This window comes from Triturus cristatus, chromosome 7, assembly GCF_964204655.1.
Source record: "Triturus cristatus chromosome 7, aTriCri1.1, whole genome shotgun sequence".
NCBI classification, from domain to species: Eukaryota; Metazoa; Chordata; class Amphibia; order Caudata; family Salamandridae; genus Triturus; species Triturus cristatus.
The window spans coordinates 1,161,472,709-1,161,491,589 of NC_140590.1; the positions used below are offsets into that span (position 1 = coordinate 1,161,472,709).

Consider the following 18,881-nt stretch of genomic DNA (forward strand, 5'->3'; position numbering starts at 1 on the left):
GAGGATAATGCCTAGCCCTTGAGTTCAACATTTAAACAGACAATGCTCCTCCAGAGACTCACTATTCCTATATAAAATACCGAAAAAGTACATTAATGCTATCATCATTAGCCACTTACGTTGCATAATTAGATGCTTTACGGTCAAAGGGGTCAATCTTTTGTTTAACTGTTTTTCACACACTTCCATAATTTTCTGAGATTTATGTAAAATGCAATGAATTCTACTGCTCTCACTGTGCTGCCCCAGTTCTGCAATGATAGACCCTGGTTCACATGACCATGCCGCTAGTGCAGCAACACAATACTCGTTTACTCGGCCAGCGACGCTCTCCTCTTTTTAAATAAGGTTATTATTTGTTGCTAATTGAGAAAAAATTATTGAGGAAAATACACAAACACTACTGTTGTAAATACACTACAGATAAAATTACTATACACAGTGACTAAAGTTACTATAGGCAAGATGAGCTTACAGTGTAAAACTATACTTCGAAAATAACACTAATAAAAGTCCACAGAATGAATAAAGTAATCTATGTGCCCTCCCCCACCATACCCATCCGCATTTTCTCCCATAATAAAATCCAATCTTACCTGGTCCTGGTCGGAGGTCGGTGGTGAGTCACGCCGCGCGGTCACCGGTGGTGGGGCTGGCAGTGGACTGTCACTGGACTGAGGAAAACTAAAGCTGGGCCTAGGCGCTGGCGGGCCTGGGGGCTGGGGCTGGGGCTGGGTGCTGGGGCGGGCCTGGGCGCTGGCAGGCCTGCCTGGGCGCTGGCGCCGGCGGGCCTGCCCGGGCGCTGGGGTGACTAACCCTGGGGGCTGGGGCTGGCCGGCTGGGGCGAGGTGGGCCTGGGCGGCTGGGGCTGGGCCTGGGCCTGGTGTGAGTGCACAGTGCACACACGTCGGAGTCGAGGTCTCGTCGTCGTCGACTCGTCTCCAGTCCTCCTCAGTCTCACAGCCAGGCTGAGGCAGCACAGTGACAGACCGTCCGTCCGTCGTGACTCGTCGTCGTCTTCTTCTCTTCTCTTCAGTCAGACAGACTCAGCCACCAACCAACCATCACAGTGATCATGATCATGATGATCAGATCACTTCACTAATCACTGTGTCTGACACTGAGAGAGAATCGCCGGCCCGCCACCGCGCCGCACCCCGCCGAAAAGACCGTGCTCAGTCAGCCCCCGCATATATGGGAACCGCGGGGGCTGACCTAAAAATAATTCCCAGGGCCGTCATTGGTAGCGTTTTCGCACGCTACAACATGACGGCCCTGGGTGACCCCCACATTGGCTTAGCTAATTATTTCTTTGCCTTCAGTAAATAAGTACTGACTCTGAGGTAAACGGTAAAGTTAGGTGGTGACAGTAGAGTGTGTGTGCACTGTGCTGCTGTGCAGACTTGGTGGCAGGCAGGTGCTGCAGCCGCAGCCGGGCCCGTGCAGGCAGCAACAATGTTACAAGTCAACTTAGTTACTATTAAAGAAGACGTGCTGCTGCTCTCTCTGGGTAGGGGGGTGGGTGGGGGGCTGGGCGAGCCAATTTAATGCCAGTCACTCAGTGCGATGATGTGATCTCATGTGGCGATGGTGGGCGCCCGCCCCAGGCCACAAATTCCCGCACAACCACATAAATCAAGCCCAAAAAGCAGCCCCCCGCCAGGCATGGGTTTTTCCCGCACAACTGGGAAAAAAGTCGCCCAATTGTGCGGGAAATAGCCCAATCTGGCAACCTTGCCAGTGATAAATGTCTTTGACCCAACACTTGCAAATGGTCTGGATCTCCCCACCCCTCCTTATTGGTTGAACCTGAGATCCTGGAAGGCACAGCCAATGAGGGCAGGAGGGGCGGGCCTTAACAAGACGAAGCCTAAGCTTCCAATCAGCAAGCACGCTGCCTCTGTTCTCGCCAACCACCTGCTGCCTCTGAAGTCCTCACAGCTGATTCTGGACCGGATATTGAAGCCTCCCCTGCCCTGGCTTAGTGAGTCACGAGGGGGCTACCGGCCTCTTGTCAACGAGCCCAGCGCCTTTCAGAGGGCCACAGTTCCGCAAAAAATTGATTTATCGAATAGATGAGCAGGTTTGTTCCTGATGAAGAGGAATGACAGTAGCAGCATCGGTCGTGTCAAATGCAGGAGCTGCTGGCAAGTAAAAAAAATTTCTCCGAATTTTTTTTTTCATTCAAAGGAGTTTTCTTGCATGAAAAACAAAGTGAGACCCTGCATAAAGACTTGGACCTGAGCCACACCAAAACATCTGACAGGTCCACCTGAGCCTAGAGCAGGATCCATTATGCAAATCAGGGGTGAGCAGAGGTAGGCTTGACAACCTCTGGCTAGCCCTTTGTATACCACTGCCTTGCCCTTTGTATACCTCTGCCTTGCCCTTTGTATACCTCTGCCTTGCCCTTTGTATACCTCTGCCGTGCCCTTTGTATACCTCTGCCTTGCCCTTTGTACATCCGTCACTGCTCTTGCCTGTCCTAGTCTCCAGAGCCAAGAGGCATCAGCACGAAGGCGTAAACGAGGATCTTTCTTGAAGCCCTGATTTCTTTGGGAAAGGGAAAGGAACAGGGGAGGTCGGTTCACTTACTTCGGTCACTGGGTAGGACTGAGGGAAGAATTTCAAGGTGCATAGAGTGCCACTGATCAGTTTACTAAATGTGAATTGTCAGCGCCAGATGTATGTGTAAGCAAGCCAAACTGAGATTTCAGGCCTTTGAAAATACAGGAAGGAGTACAATCAATATATTGCATGTTTCTGTTTATATATTATTATGAACCAACCATACCTGGTGTAAGCAGATTAACTCTGGTAATGTAGGCTTCCTCCCCACCCTTTGCACCATCTCACACTCGCTTGTTCATTGGCCTCCCTGTGTCATTCTAGAGCTGGGCCTGCAGTGAGATCTGAAAAAACTTCCTTTTAAGGATCCCTTTTCTCAATAGTGTTTTTATCCTTGGCTTTCTGGTAACCTTCTGAGTGCCTCAGTTAGAGTGTAGGGACAGTTACAGAGATGAGTCATAATGATATTAACGTACACTTTACCATTAACATGGATTTAGAGTTAAGCAGTAATAAAACATGCCCTATTGCATTAAAGAAACATGTGTCTCAGCAGTGTAGGCCTTAACATCGCACTAGTGTATCATAGTGAAAGAATCTCAAGCACTCCTATGCTCAACTTTCCGTGGCACCAATGCCTCGAAGCCACAATCAATCAGAAACCCCAAAAATATTGAAAAGGAGCGTACTTATATCAGAATATTTTATTTCTATATATACTCTATTCCAAGCCCAAATTGTCAACATCAGCCAAAATTCCAAAACTCAATCCAATATATAGAATTTCACAAAATTAATCCTAGAGCCGAATGCCACAGGAAAAGCACTTTTCCTGTGGCATTCGGCTCTAGGACACGAAGGAGCAAGATGAAATAGGGGGTACTGTACCACCCAGGAGAAAAATAGATGACAATTAACGAAATTGAAGCTGAAGCTCAACTTTATACCAATTAAAAATTCTATAGAAAACCCAACCCTGATGAAGTCCTAAAGGGACGAAACATGTTGGCTGGGCTGATTGAAAAATCTGTTTATCGTGAACATGAATATAAGTTGGATTATGAACCTATCTGCAAGACTCCCAGAGGATTAATTTTGTTAACTTCCATATATTGGACTGATTTTTGGACTTTTAACTGATGTTGACAATTGGCACTTGGAATAGAGTATATATATAAAAAACAATTTAGATATAATTATGCTCCTTTTCAATATTTTATGTGTCCCTATTGCATTAACATTACTACAGCATAAGAGTATTTTTTCCAGACTTTACCACTGTACTCTAAATGAAGGAGTGGGCCTTTTATGTTTCGAGGCAGAAAGGCTGTAAGGCTAGTAGAATACTCCACCCACTCAGTATATAATGTTCTGGAACAAACAGGGAGAAAGAGAAAGGCAAACATTGGCATGTTGGAGCAGAAGGCCTCTACCAGCCATTACTGGCCCTGAGCGGCTACATTGTCGTCAATGGAGCTCTCGGCATTCCATTCTATTATAGCCTTAGAGCCTGACCTAGCGGGTTCTACCGGACATTAAAAGCCTGCTCCAGCCTTTAACAAGGGAACCGATCTTTGATGGCCAGTAGAGCCTGCTAGGAGGTCTTTAAGGCTATTAGAACATTCTGCCCCTAGGTGGCAGAGTGTTGTAATTTAAAAACAAAGGCCTCTCGGAGCCCGAATGGGTTTAAATCCCCTTGGGCTCCAAGAGGCCATTGTTCACAGCAGCAGCTCTGAACAAAAACAACATTGGAATGTTGCTCTGTGGGCTTCAACCAGCCCGTAGAAGCCCGGAGCACCCCACTGTCTTCAATGGAGCGCTCAACATTCCAATGTTCCAATCTGGAATACATTTATGAATTGCTATAACCACTGTTACTCAGAGTCCATGAGGTACTGCATCCTCCACTGCCCCTGCAAGAGTCCATTTGCCTTAGGCCCAAACTTCCCTAAGCACTGGCTCGGACATCTTAATGGCTCTTCTCCTAGTGCAGAGCAGCTCGGGATAGTACACAGCTTTCATTTCAAGGGCAGGAAAAATGTGGTCAATATGTGATAAACGGATTATTGCATATTTTGCACGTTCCACCTATTTCTAGTAGTGTGGTATTTACTGAAATGCTAAACTGCCACATTACATCTGTGGTAGATTTGTGAACATTGTCACCAGCAAGACGTTGGGACGAGTGATCCACTCCATTTGCAAGGGTCTTTTATCAGCTTGGACGGGGCTGCTTGTGAACCCATAGCCTTGACCATAAGCGGACATCTGTCCTTTCTTTGTGTCTAGTAGGTGGAGTGACCTCTAACCAGGAGGTTGAGTGTAAATCAGAGGGGAGGCCTTCTTCATCCCACATTGTCATGCTGTGGCCATTGAGGGAGCGGGATCAGGGCGGGTCAGATGACAGGACCCAATTCTGATGTGGCGCCAGTGACATTGATTGACTTTCTGGAATAACGGTCTAGAGAGTGTGCAGAGAGCCTGCGCCTTCCCTGTAGTGCTGTGTAGCCTGAATATGCGAGACCATGAGGTAGAAGCAAGCTCCAACGGAATGAGGCCTATCTTGTCAATGAACCTAAATGTGGTGCCACCTGCTGGCACCACTAACATGTAGCTTTTAAGTGTTTTGCAGCAGGTCTAATATGAATCACATAAAAAAGCAGAACAAAATTCGCTCAGAAGACCATGCTCGTCTTGTCGAGTTATGTGACCGGTTGTCGTACCTGTGGGGCGCTGTAGGGCGGAGGGAGCGGCCTCTGCTCCATGTTGTCCTTCCTCACTCCATTCGTGTGGGAAACTTGGTTGATGTGGCTGATGTCCACGTGGGATCCGTTGGGAGAGTCGGTGAGGAGCACAGGCCGCTTGGACACATGCGAAGTGGTGTTCTCGAGATCCGCCAGCAGCGCATCTGCGGAGAAAGGAATAGAGGAATGACAATGGCTGTCGGACAATTCTGCACTGACCCACCAGTGCATCCCACTCAGGGACCGTCAGCCACTGAGGATCTCACCCATCAGTAAGTGTCGGCTACACCTGACACTTTGCACACAGAAGCATGGCTGCCTCTCTCCGCCAGGGTGTAACTGAGCCACAATTGCACATATCATCAGCAGTTTTACTTCACTTAACATAACAATTGGTTATCAGAGCATGCAGCGCCCACTAACAAGCACTGGCACCTGAAATTGGAGCCAGGTACACAAATGTATTATTTTAGCGTGCGGTAGGCGTATCCACTTGTGAAATGTAAGCAATTTTATGAATGGTATTATTGGACAAATCTGTTAATTTCATGGCCAGATCTCTGCTCCTGGCCACCCTGCACACACAGTTGCCACTCTGCGCTTACACTGCCCCGTGTGCTCCCTGCCCATTCAGCTCACCAGTGGTGACGGCTGATCTTTGAATTTGGCGGGGTGTAATATTTGCCCCAAATTCCAATGAGCAAGTGAAGCGAATAAGCCAGGCTTTTCACCCCCAAGAAATTTCTGAAACAAATAGGATCAAATAATCCATGTTTTAGCTAACATTTTCACATAAATTTGCTAAAAAGCCATAGATTCTGAAAGGGAACTCATGAAATGGTGCATATTACATGGTGTACCAGAGAAGCCTGACCCTTCCCAGGACCTGACTCTATTTTTTCCAAAATTTGCCATGGGTTCATCCCATATGTCAGGAATTGTCTCCAAAATGCCAGTGCCAGCATGTTTTAATGGGTAGCCCCATTATGCCATGGGTGCCCCCCTAGAATTAGAAACAATATGCCAGTTGCTGGATTTTGCAATGGATACCTCAGCCATATTATGTGGTCGCCCCCCAAAAATGACTTCCTGTAATCAAGGGCCTGCATTTTGTCATGGGTACTCCAATACCCTGGGGACCATCTCCCACATCAAGAATTACCTCTAATACGTCAGCACCAGGATTTTCCTATGGGTACCCCCATATGCCAACAATTACCTGCAGTATGCCAGTGTCTGGCCTTTGCCATGGATCACACCCCTCACTATACGCCATGAGTGCCCTCCCCGACAAGCCACGTATTCCCTTCAGTACACCAAGCCAGCAGCACACTTGCAAGCATTACACACGCACAAACACTCATAACCTCACACATACTCCCACATACACGCACTCTCTCACTCTCACACTTGCACTCTTTCACACACCTTCTCTCACACACTCTTTTACGCTCTCGCACACTTTTGTATAATCCCACCCACTGCCACTCACACTCCCGATATTCCAACCTGCAAGTGTTGTATTTAAAAGCTTGCACTGCCGCTGCCCCTGATCTACCTGCCTTACCCGTTAAAAACCTTTAGTAGAAAATAGTTTTACTTACATAAAACATCTTAACTAAATACATATTTGTTTGGGTAAACACAATATTTAAAAAAAATCGAAACAAATGGCATTGTCCGTGATAGTTTTGTAGCATGATGTGAATCAAAAAATCCACGTGCTTGTAATAGTTGAAGACGGATTATATTTGGTTTTACATGCGTAGGAAGCAGTAACACCTCTTTGTAAAATTTAAAAACATGGTGGACAAGTGATCTTTTCTTGCACGCCTCCTTCTGGCAGTCCCAGCTGTCTAGTCTATAACAGTTTGCATGTTGGGATTTTCAGCTACTACTTAACAATGATTTTTTTTTATATATATAAACTACAAGTCCCGGAATGCACCATTGTGTTGACTGAAAAGCCGGGATTAGCTGAAGGTGTGACTCAGGACAATGGGCAACGTGACAACAATATACAAAGTTCAAATTCAAGTCTCAGTTTGTGATTTTTAGCCTTTATTCGTAAAAGCAATGAGAGGTTAATCTGTAAAGTGGGAAAAGTACAGAGACTGCATTTCGTGTGCAGATGTTAGAACTCACGTGACAGTGAGGAAACATTCACACTTCTCTTAAACAATCGACTTTACTAAAAACGTGACTGCCCGCAGCAGTTAGACCCCCCCCCCCCCCCCTCCCCGTGGTGCAGGCGCAATGGTTTAGTAACACCTACAACCCCCCCTCTTCCTGTGTCACACTGCCAGGCAGCAGCAACTGAATGTGTTTCAACTGAGATGAGCAGGAAGGCTGGCTAGGCTCTGGTGCGCGTGCGCGTTCACAAGCCCCGCCCCTCGGCCAGAATAATGCTGGGGCTCGGTTATCCGGCCTTTACGGCCAGGGCCGCTGACTTTGGAGCTCGGGAACCAGGTTCGAGTCTCAGCATCGGTTCAACATGGTATGATTCTGGGCACATCACTTAATGTGCCCGTGCCTACCAAAAAAAAATGAATGTGTCATTGTGTAATGTAACTGCTGCTCATGTAAGGTGCTCCAATGCCTTCAAGTCGAGTTCGGACTATATATAAACTGCAAAAAAAAATATACGATGGCCCCTGGCACCTGCGCAGCTTTTCCATATACCATCAAAGACTGCAGCAATGGTTGACTATAGCTCCCAATGCTATTCTGCAGGGCTGGACTGGCCGTAGCAGGCACCGGGTGTTTCCCAGTGGGCCGTGGTTTTGGACCCTTGAGTGAGCATTTTTGTTACCAGGGTTCGGTTTTGCCACATAGCTGCAATATCGCTCCCCTGTAACAAATGTGGCAGCGGGGAGATGGGAGTGGGGCTTTACACTAACATCCCCCATATCTAGGGTGACCAGATTCTCAAAACAAAAAACGGGGACAGGTCATAGACATAGAAGTAGGACTACCGTTTGCAGTAACCATCGACATAAAAGTAGGGCTATTTGACAGCTGTCATAGACATAGAAAAAGGACTACAATGACAGGTCCCTTCACAGACCGAGATGAAGCATTACAGACAACAAATCTGCGGTCTTTTATTGGCAACCCTCTCCTTTACACAGCAGCATTAGTACTTTTTATTATATTTACACTTTTAAGGACTATAGCATATATTTGCCAAACATCAATAAAACATCACAGGCTAGCAAATACCAAATTTACTAGCTTTATCAATGCTCGTTTCTATAGCTGCTCCTTTAAGTCCTTTCCAGCTAAACAATTTGCGGTGATCTGAAATGTCAGTCAAAAGATCAAGTCATAGCTTTGATATGGAGAACACAGAGCATGCCTCAATTGGTTAGGAATAAAACATGCAATGAGCAATGCATTAATCCTTGCACGGTATGCATAAGGGCTACTGAAAAGTTTGTATGGCTATGAATACTAGCTACAGGACGAAGAAATATTGTTTTATCCAAAGTAGAAACTTTGGCTGGCACGAGGACGTAGGTGGCGCTGCGTGTAAAATGTCTCTCTTCAAAGGATTTCCCTTCTTGCTACAGCGCTCACCTCAGTGACAACACATGCCGTAAACAGTGTAAAGAGAGCATGCGCGTGCATGCTTAACCGGAACAATGAAAAACAGGGACATTTCTGTGTTTAACCTGGACACTGCTTGAAAACGGGGACATTTGAGTCACTTGGAGAAAAGTGTCGGGACACGGGGACACTTCTCCAAAAACGGGGACTGTCCTGGGAAAACGGGGACGTCTGGTCACCCTACCCATATCCCCCCTCCCCGGGGGTCGGCACAGCTGTTTGCCAGAATCGATTTTGGTTCCCAGTCCAGCTGTGCTATTGTGTCACAAATAAATGGAACACTGGGAAACGCAATAGCCAAGCAACCCACCACACTCAATAAAACACTTGCACGGACGTGTATCACACATATCGACCCAGAGACGTTTTAAGGGATGTGCAAAGAGGGCTCTGGCCCAGGGCCCCTGCCTTTCAAGGGGCCCCCTGATAGAGCCAGCTCTCTTCTGCAGAATCTTGCCCGACGACCTAGAATAATTCTTTAACAGATTGTTTTAAATATCGTTTTCCTTTAATTTATTTTAATTTGGCTGATGTGTGAGAGTCTAAGACAGACCTTTTGCAGATAAACGTTATGTTTATGTTTTTACAACATCCATATAAAAGTTTATTTTAGATCAAAACAGTGCCTCACACATGAGAAATGGGAGGATGTCTCAGAAATTATTTGCAGAAATATTAGTGAGCTGCGGCTGTGTTACAATATTGAGAAAACATCTCACTAACCCTGAATATTAGATGTGAAAACATTTGGAATTTTGAGGCGCGTGCCTGTACGCTGTCTGTCAGTGACCTGACCAAAGAAGGCATGAGAGAGGTGAAACTGGATCATAAATTCAAAGCTGTTCTGAACAGGGGGCACCAAAAATACATTTGATCTAGGGCCCCAAAATCCTTAAGATGTCCATGTTCTGTTTACCAAGAATTGCCCAAGGTGGTTGATCTGATAACAAGCAAATTACATAAGGACACACACCGGCAGGGCCGGCTTTAGGGCAGTGCGACTGGTTCGGCCGCACTGGGCACTGACATGTGGAGGGGCGTTGACCTAAGGGGACTGCTGTGCTTAGCAATATCTTATGATTGGAGAGATGAGGGGGACTTTTGCCCGGTGGTAGTGAGAGAGTCCAAGGAGGAGGTCATGGGGCATAGGGGCGCCAAAAGTGGTTGTCGCTCCGGGCGCCGCGAGCACTAAAGCCAGCCCTGCACACCGGGAGCAAACAGCTATAAAGGGGGCACCTTGCAGTTCAAAGCAGGCGCTCAAGAAGAGCTGGGAGTACCGTTAGGTGACAGATAAATAAACCACCGGGCGTAACCAGATGTGGGTGACAAGTCTCAAGTCAATGAGGGGAAGAGGCTGGGGAAAGAGAGGCACTTGTTGAAAGGGGGGTAAAGGGGTGCCCGCATGGGAATAGTGCCAAGCTGTAGTCCGTCAACTATGTCTCCCTGCGAGAGACGCGGCAGCCACATATCAGCCATAGAACTTGGGCCTCTGGTTCTTTTTCCATGGAGCGGTCTGTGGTGGTGAAAGCGAAGGGAAGATGGCACTGGTGTACCCCTTGGGTAGAGTCCCTCAGGCCCGTGGGTAGTCAGAAAATTAAATCCCTCCACTTGAACAATACCTCAACTCATGCGAGCATGCAAAATGAGCAATTCTAATCTTCCTTAGAACAGTAGCCCTCAGCCTTTCATCCTCCTCCTATCTATATGTACATTCATCCTTTCATCTCCATTCATATGCTCACCTCTCCATAACATCAACTTTCCATCCATCCATTTTTCTATCCCTACATCCATTCTTTTTCTGTCCACACACCCATTCACTCTTCCTTCCTCCATCCTTTCACCCATCTGTCTATTTTTCTATGCTTCCTTCTATGAACTCTCACCTATTGATAGTTTCTACCTTTGCTTCATTCTTTCACATTTTATCTAGTCTTCATTTCACCATTCCATCCTCAATTGAACTCTTTTTCAACATTCCTTCCTTTCACTCATCCATCATACCATCAGGGGTGGCTCCTCCGCTATGGGGGAGGAGAGTCGCCCCACTGCTTTCTCGCAGTGCGAGAAGCAGAAATATAAAATGGTAATAACTTTTAGTTATTGCCAGTTTATGTTTGCGTTGCGGGCGTGCAGGTGGGCAGCGCTGCTCTGCTTTCTGAGCAGGGCAGGGGAGGAGTGGTGTGCCCTCTCCTAAGTGCGCAAAGACTGTTTGGGCGGTTATCTTTGGCCGCCCAAACGAGTCATGCACACTCTGCCCTTCTCCATGCATGCTGCATTGCAGCCTGCATGGAGAACATGCCCGCCCCATAAGCCCCTGGTTGGGCACTGTCCCGACAATCACAACGCTGCTTGCAGAGTTGTGATTGGTTATGGGGAGGGAGCCTGGCTGCCTGATTCCTGTTCCTGTCGGAGACAGGAGAGCAGGAGCCGAGAAGACGTGGGTCCCGCCCTCAAGGTAAGTTTAAATTATTTTTTAGGTCTCGCCTGACCCAGCGCATGCGCTGGTCTGGCGAGACTTATTGAGAGGGCTCCAAAAAGTGCTACCAGGCCAGCCTAGAGCTACAGTGCATGTGCGTGGGCGCGCGCGCTGCGCTTTACCGCAATTACTTTCACTTTCGTGGCCGCACGGCTGCTTTGATGTTTGATTGTGATCCCGATCGCGATCACTTTAACTTTCGCGGTCGCTTTGCATAGCCAATAGGTCTCGCTTTTGGGACCTTATAAGTATTTAGTTATGCAACTGTTGCATGGCTAAACACTTATCAGGTCCCAAAGGCGAGACCTATTGGCTAAGCCAATGCTTGTTTCTTTTATTAAACCCCCCTACGCCACCTCCCCCGCGACCCCCCCAGCGTGACCCACCTCACCACCCCGCTCTCTGTGCGCCCACCCGCCCCCCACCTGCAAGCCATGCCGGCCGCGACTGCATGCCATATACCTTTTCTTTCTTCTTTCCTATCACGCTTCCCAAATCCTCATGTTCTTTACTCTTTCTTCCTCTCCAGCTTTATTTCTCATGCTTATTTTTTCTTTCTTGGTTTTCTCTCGTTCTTACTTTTTCTATTTGTAATTCGTTATTTTTCCCTAGCTCACCATTTTTCTTTTTCGATTTCCGAAAATTTACTTATCAGCCATGGCCCACAGCCCTCTATCAAAGTCTTATTTATGAGCATTTTCTCTGCAGACAGAGGAGGCCCATAATTAACTAATTCATGTTTTAGTGGGGCCAGGTTTATCAACCTGGCACAACCCCCACTTAAGCTGCGAAAGTGGGGGTTTCCCTACGCCACTGCCCGCAGGGTCGGATTGGTAAGGCAGGCACTCAGGCAAGGGTCAATGTGATGGCTTGGTATCGGAGTTGCAGCAGTGGGCTACTGTTTTGGCCAGCGTGGTGGCTGATTTGGGCTGTGTCTGTGCTGTTCAGATGCCGCCAGCAGCCCAGTGGTGGCTTGAGTGGCCTTTCCGGAGGCAGATGTGCCGCTATTACCTCCCTTTAACCCACAGGGCAGAGGTGTCATTTCCAGTCTCTCGCTGGGCCCGGCATATTAATGTATGCAGATTGAGCAGGGGCCTGAGCAGAAGTGGCCTCACTTATATTCAGGTGTGGTTCACCATTGTGAATGAATCCGTGCACAATTAGCCCTCACAATTTTTTTTTTTTTTTTTAATCTCAGTGAAGTTAAGAAAACATGGCTCTTTTAGAGGAACCCCTCTCCTTTTTATTAGGTCTCGCCTGAGCAAGCGCGTTTAGCGCTGCTCTGGCGAGAGTTTTAGTAAGCGGGTTTTGGAAGTGCTAACTAGTGGCTTTTTCAGGCCTCCAGCTACAATGCATGTGTGCGGGGCACGTGCACCATTTGTCAGCCTGCTGATCACTTTCGCGGCCGCTTTGATGTTCTCAGTGAGCCCTGGAGCCACTGAGAACATCAAAGCGGCCGTGAAAGTGCACACCATTTGCCAGCCTGCGTGCCTCTCTCCACCTTAGTGCACGCAACGTGCCCTACCTCCCTCCCTTATCCCACTTCCTGCTTGTTTCACTTTACTGACTGTCACTTTCTTCCCTTTGTTGGTATTCCCCTCTCTCTTTCCATTTCTGTCTCTCTCTATGCCACGTTTTACCCAATATCTGTTTCTCTCTTGTTAGCTCTACCACTTAAACCATGTCCCTTGTGTGGGCAAATCCTATTCCCTCTGCACCATCTCAATTATATGTGGTCACAGTCCCTCTGAGCGTTCACTTTGATATCGTCTCTACCAGTCCTTAAGCAAGGGATTCCTACCTCGACCTCAGGCATCCTTTACCCATTCACATCCTCTAAATACTTGGTGGCAGCCTCTTGCACAAAGATAAAGCCTGGCACTGTCACACTTTGTGATCACTTTCGCGGCCACTTTGATGTTCTCAGAGAGCCGCGCGGACACTGAGAACATCAAAGCAGCCACGAAAGTGCACACCATTTGCCAGCCTGCGTGCCTCTCTCCGCCTTAGTGCGCGCGACGTGCCCTACCCCCCTCCCTTATCCCACTTCCTGATTGTTTGTTCGTGGGAGTTGCTTGCCATTAGGCAGTCTCACTATGTCAGTGTAGCACAACCTGCAGTGCTGGGGTCGTCCACGCCCACCCCCTCAATTACCTCATGACATCCAACCTCAGTTGTTTACTTTTCACGCAGACCCTGCTGCTCTTGGGATGGGTACCTCCTTAGCGCCTCGAGGGATGCATCAATATAGCGCAATGTCACCAGCGTGCCTTCTGTAAGCGCTACATCTGCCTCTCCCAGCAGGGAACCCCGCCAACAGCCGCAGGTAATTACAGGCTAATGCCATCTTACTGATAGTAGTAACCACGAGTTCGTTTACCCCACCCCACCCATCCCCCTTCGGCTTCCGTGTTGAAACCTGAGCATTAAAGGGGGTTCAATAGCCGCCCTGGCACCGGTCTGATCAGAGTGCACCATCACCAGCCACTCCTGAAAACTACACCAGGCTCACTGGTGCAGTCACTGCTTTCCATATAGGGAGCGATTAATTGTATTGTAGTGTATTTGCATTTATATAGAGCTTACTACCCCTGACAAGGCTTCTAATTCATTTCTTTAAACCATTCAGAAGGCAAGAGGGATCAGCGAGTTAACCGCTCTCAGCTGACACCTGCTGCAAGTTCAAATCTGGGCAAGGCCAAACCAGTCATCCATCCTTCCAAGGTTGATACACTGATTTGGCTTACAGTCACACGTATTATATGTAGTGCGCATAAAGAGACAAATGTAGTACGAAGTGTGACATAAATAATTTGGCTCCCAACAGACCACGCTGTACTGGGGGATGCGTTTGAGTTTCTGCAAGTTTACTGTCCGCTTGAGGATCCGTTAAAAGTTCCCACAAATGATACATTAACAAATGATACATTAACGCGCTAAAAAGATGCTAATAAGTACGAACCGCTCAGGCACTAAATATTTCGGTGACAATGAGCATTGGGCAGTCTCACTATGTCAGTGTAGCACAACCTGCAGTGCTGGGGTCGTCCACGCCCACCCCCTCAATTACCTCATGACATCCAACCTCAGTTGTTTACTTTTCACGCAGACCCTGCTGCTCTTGTGAAGGGTACCTGCTTTGCGCTTCAAGGGATGCATCAATATAGCGCAATGCCACGAGCATGCCTGATGCTTTACGTGCGCTTTTGCCTCAAGTGCAACCATCCTCCACATGTGCCAACAGCTATGGCTAAACACTTATAAGGTCCCAAAGGCGAGACCTATTGGCTATGCCAATGCTTGTTCTACTTAAAAAACTGGAGCAGTGTTTTGAGAAAAGACACAATCCGCAAATGTGGGCCACTTTTTCTTTAGGTTGCCCAGGCTAACTTTTGATCCCAGTCCAACCTTGGTGTTGCGTTGCAAAACTGATGCCACCCATACTTGCCTTATGTAATGCCTCCTGCAGGAATCAGTGACCTCACCTTAAGACATGGAAAGTTGCCCAAAATCCACCAGGAAATAACCAAAATGGCGCTGAGGAAAGACTCGTTTGTAAAGAATCCAAACTGTAAAACAACAGAACACACAGGCAGAGGAAAGGATGGGAAAGCAAGTGAACATGGCAGCAGGGTTCATGAAGGCTCCATCATAAGCGGATGTGATGTGCAAGACCCTTCTAACAAAATACCCAGGTATGGAAGAATTAGCAAAGATCGAGAATCCAGTCAAACAAGCAGCAGGAGTGTTGGAATGTTACCCAAGAAGTGGCAACTGGTTCACAACAGTGATGTGTCACAACCGGTGCAATTGCCCCAGTTAGGGTTGCGGGAGCAGCCCGTGCAGGTAAGAGCAGTGCGCGGTGGGTCGGGATGGGGGGGGGGAGTCGACAGACGATGACGAGGTAAAATTAAATTAAAAAAAAAGAAAAACAATAACTGTGCGCTCGCTGCACTGCTGAGTCGGCGATGCGGCGAGCGCAAGGTAAATGGTTTTCTTTTTTTTAAAATTTAATTTGACCTCATTGTCGTCTCTCGACTTCCCCCCTACTCTGCCCCACTGCTCTTACATGCATGTGCCACTCCTGTAGGGTTGCCACCTGACTGGGTTTTATATCTGGCCGTTGCAAAAATAAGCGAAATTCCCTAACAATGGTATTTTCAGCCCTTCTCCCTACACACTTCAAACACCAAAAAAAAATAGAAAAGACTTTTAAATGTGTTCTAAGCTGCAATAATGACCCACGACCAACAATTAAAGTGAACAAAGACATAAAGTCATGTTACAAATGAAGACAGAAGATTTTGTTTAAAGTCCAATTTAGTGTCATGTCCTGGCCTTTGCAGATACTTAAGACAATAAACCAGTGTTTTTCTCTTGGAAAAGTGTCAGCCCTAGTCACAGCGCACAAACTCTTTCCAAGGCCAAACAGTAGGCGACCCAATCTGCTTCTAATATGTTTGTTTTTGATGGAGCAGATCTCTTATTACTCGTTATGTGTGCGAATATATATGTGTGTGTGTGTATATATACATATATATACATATCAGAGGCGCAACTAGAGCCAAATTTGGGGGGGGGGGGGCTAAGAAAAAATTGGCCTCATTAACATGCAAATGGTCTTTTAAATACCTGTGAAGTGCTCGGGTGCGGCTGTGTGTGTGCCCGGGAAGCTGTCTCATCCCGGGCTGCCACACACGACGGGGGGGGGGGGGGATATGGCCTGAAGCCCTTTGATTCCAATGGGTGTTGCGCGCCTGATATATATATATATATATATATATATATATATATATATATATCCCTCTCTCTCCCCCACTCCACCACCCCCGCCCCACTCCGGGGATGCGACGGTCCGTCATCGAGGTATGCGTGTGCGCATGACAGCTGATCGCACGGGTCCTTGTGGGAATGCCACCGCCTGTCCCAGTAGTGTCTGTGCATGACGACGGGATTAGTTTATCTGCAGAGCCATTCCCTAGTCACGAGACGTGCTTTGATTTTAGAAACGCCACTTTAGGCGCAGCCCTAGCCCCTTCAGCCCCCCCCCCCCCCCCTTTGACAACGTCCTGCTTCTCCCTTCCCCCTCCTGGCGTCACAAGGTAATCCATTAGGGACGTCGTCACAGCGGCAGTGAAAGATTTATTGGTTCGCGCTACTGTCCGTAAATTACAGCACTTGTTTATGTAAATACATTGCCTAAAATGGCAAGGGCATTTTTCATCAGAAAAGTGTTGGGTAAGTGTCAATGATGGAGACTTCCTCTGCCTGGCTCCTGGAAATCTGGAAGTGCCATCAACGGTGGAGGAAGCACCCCCTGGGGCAGTCAGTCGCACTGGCAGGGCACTGATGTGTGCACAGTGCTGGAGGCCTACTGCACTTCTAAGATACTGCTGAGAGAAGGCCTCTACTGCTGAGTGCTGGAACACCAAGAAAAATCTACGAGAGAAAGCGCAAAATGCAGCAGTTTGGAAGCACTAATGGGCTGCTTAAGAAAAACAAGCACTGGCAAATCCAATAGGTCTCACCTATGCAAGAGCTATTGGCTTTACCAACAATGTGTTTCAGCCATGTGGTACAACAACGTGGCTGCTGTTCAGCGTGGCTAAAGGTTTGTTGCATAGAGGAGAGCGGAGAGGGGTCGAGTTGCTCAGAGGGGAGTAAAGTGGCATAGAGTAGAGTAGAGCAGAGTGGAGTGGGGTATTATAGAATGGAGTGGAGTGGTGTAGAGTGGTACAGAGTGGAGGAGCGTAGAATGGGGGCATAGAGTGGAGGGGTCAAGATTGGAATGGGGGCATAGAGTGGAGTGGCTAGAGTGGAGAGTGGCACAGAAAGAAGTGTCGTAGCGTGGAGTGGCACAGAATGGAGTTGAGTGGCATAGAGTGGAGTGAGATAGCGTGGAGGGTTGTAGAGTAAAGCCTTGTAGAGTGGATTAAAGTGTCATGGAGTAGAGTATAGTGCCGTAGAGTTGAGTAAGTGCCATAGAGTGGAGTGGATAGAGTGGAGAGTGACACAGAAAGAAGTGTCGTAGAGTGTAGTGACACAGAGTGGAGTAGAGTGGCATAGAGTGGAGTGAGATAGCGCGGAGGGTTGTAGAGTAAAGTCTTGTAGAGTGGATTAAAGTGTCACGGAGTAGAGTATAGTGCCATAGAGTTGAGTAAGTGGCATAGAGTGGAGTGAGATAGCGTGGAGGGTTGTAGAGTAAAGTCTTGTAGAGTGGATTAAAGTGTCACGGAGTAGAGTATAGTGCCATAGAGATGAGTAAGTGCCATAGAGTGGAGTGGCGTATCTTGGTACATATTGTGCATTTTTCTCTTTCCCTTTGACGCAAAGCAGAGCAGCATCTTTGATGCAGCATTGCCTTGTGTCAAAGAATAGTACATCGGAACCTAAGTCTCACGCAATCTCACTCACTGCTTGTCAGTGACTCTCACTCACTTTCACTCACACACACATGCTTACATACACAGACACATGCTCACCCATACACTCTCATATTTACACACTCTCACCCACAAGCACACACAACATACATTTAAAAACATTGGTATTACTACAGCTGCCACCAAAGGTCCCATTCCACCTAAGTGTGCTCCTTTTTTTGTATAACACTAATAGTGTATCGTTGAATATTATTCACAATTAGAATAAAGAAAAATGAGCCGAAAATAAGGAATGTGGAGCTGTCCCTGTGTTCCTGGTACTGATGTTGACACTTCTGAGTCTAGGGGTCGCAAAGGCAGTGCCAGAGGTCGTAAGGGGGAAGACCATGGGTCTCAGCTGCGACCCCTAAATTATGTCCATGATGCAACACATATATGTAAAATGCAATGTCTTGTTCTGACAGCCCCTATAGGCAGTAACTTCATGGAGATGAAGCACAGAGAAGCCGAACTCAGCTAGACAACCCTACATGCGGTTAATCCCGACCCAAGAAGAGCAAACACAGACTCACTCCTTCTGCAAAGGAAGCACTGAATTTGCACTGCGGTTCGACAAAACATTGGCACACAGTGGCATGAGAGAGCTCCATGATGACTTTTGGTTGTCAGACAATATCTGGACACCCACTTCCAATGGGTGCACAGAAACTGACTCTCCAGGTTGATGCCGCAAAACCCTTGTACTTATTCACTAAAGCCATTTAGCTCTTTCGAATGGCTAAATGGTTTAAGAAAAACAATGCATGATCATTCTCTTCATCACTCGTTCACTTAAAACACTAATCGACCAGTGCTATAATAAGCAGTAATGTATATTTTTGGCTGACTTCCACCAAGATTCCACTATCAATTAGGCTATAATATAGCCTTATGGGTCTCCACTCTGGGCATCACCAGCCAGTAAAGAACTGCTGAAGCGTTATTGACCCAAGCCAAGGCTGAGGGCCAAAAACAAAGGAGCAGGCTTTTAATGCCCTTCGCCGTGTGAGGATGAAAGTTCCCAACCTGTGCCAACTTTTCTATCTCTACAATGGATAC

At 47.4% G+C, this 18,881-nt stretch overlaps 1 protein-coding gene across 2 annotated transcripts in view; it reads right to left on the reverse strand.

The window, feature by feature from the left end:
- The window catches only part of TGFB1I1 (transforming growth factor beta 1 induced transcript 1), a 152,652-nt gene that overhangs the window by 75,904 nt on the left and 57,867 nt on the right, over positions 1–18,881 (reverse strand). For both annotated transcript variants that reach the window (XM_085618413.1, XM_085618412.1), the window contains exon 2: positions 5,292–5,476. In XM_085618413.1, coding sequence (XP_085474539.1) covers positions 5,292–5,476 — 185 coding nt within the window. The remainder of the gene's footprint in view (positions 1–5,291; positions 5,477–18,881) is intronic.